Consider the following 2,610-nt stretch of genomic DNA (forward strand, 5'->3'; position numbering starts at 1 on the left):
CATGCAGTGATGCGCAGCACTGTATAAAAGTTACTGTGTATAGAAACGATGGACGTGTAGAACATGGAGCGTTACCAGAGTAAAGAGCCGGCCTGTTGCAGCTCCAGTTATTTATAGAGCTGCTTTAAACGAACCAGCAGAGAAACAGCAGATAAGCTTCAGTTTGTTTCCAAGTGAAGACGGTTCTGGAAAACCGATCCATAACGAGCTGCAGCCACGTCATCATCCAGCAAAAGGAAAACCAGGATCACAGAAAAAAATCCGGAGAAAACCAGAGGCAGGCTGGCTGTGGATTAGAAAAGGAGACCTGATGGTGACCTTCCCAGGATGGAGGTCACTGGCCCTTGGGGGCCCCAATAGAGCCCTTCAGAGCCCCATCGGGACCCCATCAGTGCCCCATCGGGACCCCATCAGTGCCTCATCAGGACCCCATCAGTGCATCGTCAGGACCCCATCAGGGCCTCATCAGGACCCCATCAGTGCCTCATCAGGACCCATCAGTGCCTCATCAGGACCCCATCAGTGCATCGTCAGGACCCCATCAGTGCCCCATCGGGACCCCATCAGTGCCTCATCAGGACCCCATCAGTGCATCGTCAGGACCCCATGCGGGCCTCATCAGGACCCCATGCGGGCCTCATCAGGACCCCATCAGGGCCTCATCAGGACCCCATCAGGGCCTCATTGGACCTGTCCTACCCTCTGTGGTTTTTGTTTGATCCACTCCTCCCCCAGTCACTCAGACACTCTGGTTCTGGTTCTGCTGAAATGTTCTTCCTGTAAAACGAGGTTTCTGTTTCCGCTGTCGCTAGTTGATTGCTGTGGTAGTCAGTCGCTGTGTTTCCATTGACCATCAAATGTATCAAATTCGAATTACAAAAATGAATTTGTTAAGTGAAAACTTGGCAATTTTGAAACATCTCAAGTTTTGATGGAAAGATTCGATGAGGCGACTTTTCAGCCATATCAAAATCGCTACTTTTCACACAATTTCAACGGAGATCCTTTTTGCATCAACTTATTGCTGGATATAAGCTGACAGATACAAACTATCCAGCAGCTTATTGTAGACTCTGACCTGCATTGGACAGTACCAGCTGCCTCCACCAGAGGTCTCAGAGCATCGCAGTTTTTGCTCATTGCTTGTCATTGGAAGTGTTGAATCCATAATTCTCAGTGAAATCAACTAAGGTTTCCCAGAATCAATGCATATCAAGCATACATCCTTAAGACACTGAATGGGATTAAATTTGGTGAAATGAACCAGATATTTAACTATAAATTACTGTTCAAAGTTATTTAACGGGTGAACTGGAAGGAGTCCAAGAATCTGGTTTCCCAGCAGAATCTGGTTCTGGAACTGGACCTTCCCTCCACCCCTCACTGGTTTTAATGTTTCTGTCTGGTGATGTTAAACTGGTTTGTGTTCCCTGTGGTTCCTCTCCAGACGGTCCAGACCATCCTCCTGGTTGTCACCGGCTTCACCATCTGCTGGATGCCGCACCACATCATCGTCATGTGGGTGGAGTTCGGCACCTACCCGCTGAACGATGCCACCTTTGCGCTCCGCATCGTGTCCCATTGCCTGTCCTACGGGAACTCCTGCATCAACCCCATCCTCTACGCCTTCCTGTCCGAGAACTTCCGCAAAGCCTGCCGCCAGGTGTTCGCCCGCCACCTGCTCTTCACGCCGCCGGCCGACGGGAGAGTGGTTCGATTCCGCATGGACAACTTCTCCACCACACACTCCAGCACCAACATCTAAAGGACAAGCTGGAGGTCCTGCCGGTCACATGACCAGGGAGGCTGCAAGTGATTGGCTGCTTTGGTCGGCCTCCAGCTGAAGCAGAACCAGACTCAGCAGGATCTTAGAGTTCAGGAGCCATGAGCAGAAATAACTGATTTATTCTGTGCTTTCATTATCTTGGAGAGAATTTTTCACAAACTGATAAATTATTTTATTTTAATGTGTAAAGTTTCTCAGCTTTCTCCTGGACTCCAACTGAGACAAACCAAGTCAGTGGTTTTGGTTCTAATTTATAGCACATTCAAATAAATACATCACATGAATGCCGTCATGTTAACACAGAGATTCGGAAGGTGTAAACTATAAATAAAGTTTCTGAAGAAGGATGGATTTTCAGTCTGTCTCAAAGATATTTGATGGTTCAGATCCAAATTTCAAACCCAGACCATGAGGCTGGAAACCATCAGCTCAAGAAACATCTGGATCCTGATGCAGATGTTTTGTGGAGACCCAGTGGCTCCAGGTTTCCATCCCATAATGTTTCACTTTCTGCCTCTTGTCCTTCATCTACCAGTTCAGGGAAGCCGATTCCAGAGTTCAGAGTTCATCCAGCGGTTTCTGCCTTCAGCCCACTGGGGTGGATCCAGATGTTTCACAGCTGCAGAAGATTTTCTCTCTGGTCCTGACAGGTAAAACTCACCTGCAGACTCTGCTGGCTGGTTGGTTCCAGACCCCGGAGTCTGCTTGGCTTGCTGCAGGTTCCAAACCATCGAAACTGCTGGGAAATCCAGTCAAAGCCACGCTGGTCTCATCACAGGGCATCGGTCCAAATGTCTAGTCCAAGGATTCCACACTGCTGCTCC

At 48.7% G+C, this 2,610-nt stretch overlaps 1 protein-coding gene across 1 annotated transcript in view; it reads left to right on the forward strand.

Moving 5' to 3' along the window:
- Positions 1-2,133, forward strand: part of galr1b (galanin receptor 1b) — a 16,443-nt gene extending 14,310 nt beyond the window's left edge. Inside the window, exon 3 of the mRNA XM_007540518.2 lies at positions 1,448-2,133. Within this exon, the coding sequence (XP_007540580.1) occupies positions 1,448-1,765 (318 nt within the window). The 3' untranslated portion in view covers positions 1,766-2,133. The remainder of the gene's footprint in view (positions 1-1,447) is intronic.
- The last annotated feature ends 477 nt before the right edge of the window (positions 2,134-2,610 follow it).

Source organism: Poecilia formosa, unplaced genomic scaffold (genome assembly GCF_000485575.1).
Source record: "Poecilia formosa unplaced genomic scaffold, Poecilia_formosa-5.1.2 Scaffold544, whole genome shotgun sequence".
Classification (NCBI taxonomy): Eukaryota; Metazoa; Chordata; class Actinopteri; order Cyprinodontiformes; family Poeciliidae; genus Poecilia; species Poecilia formosa.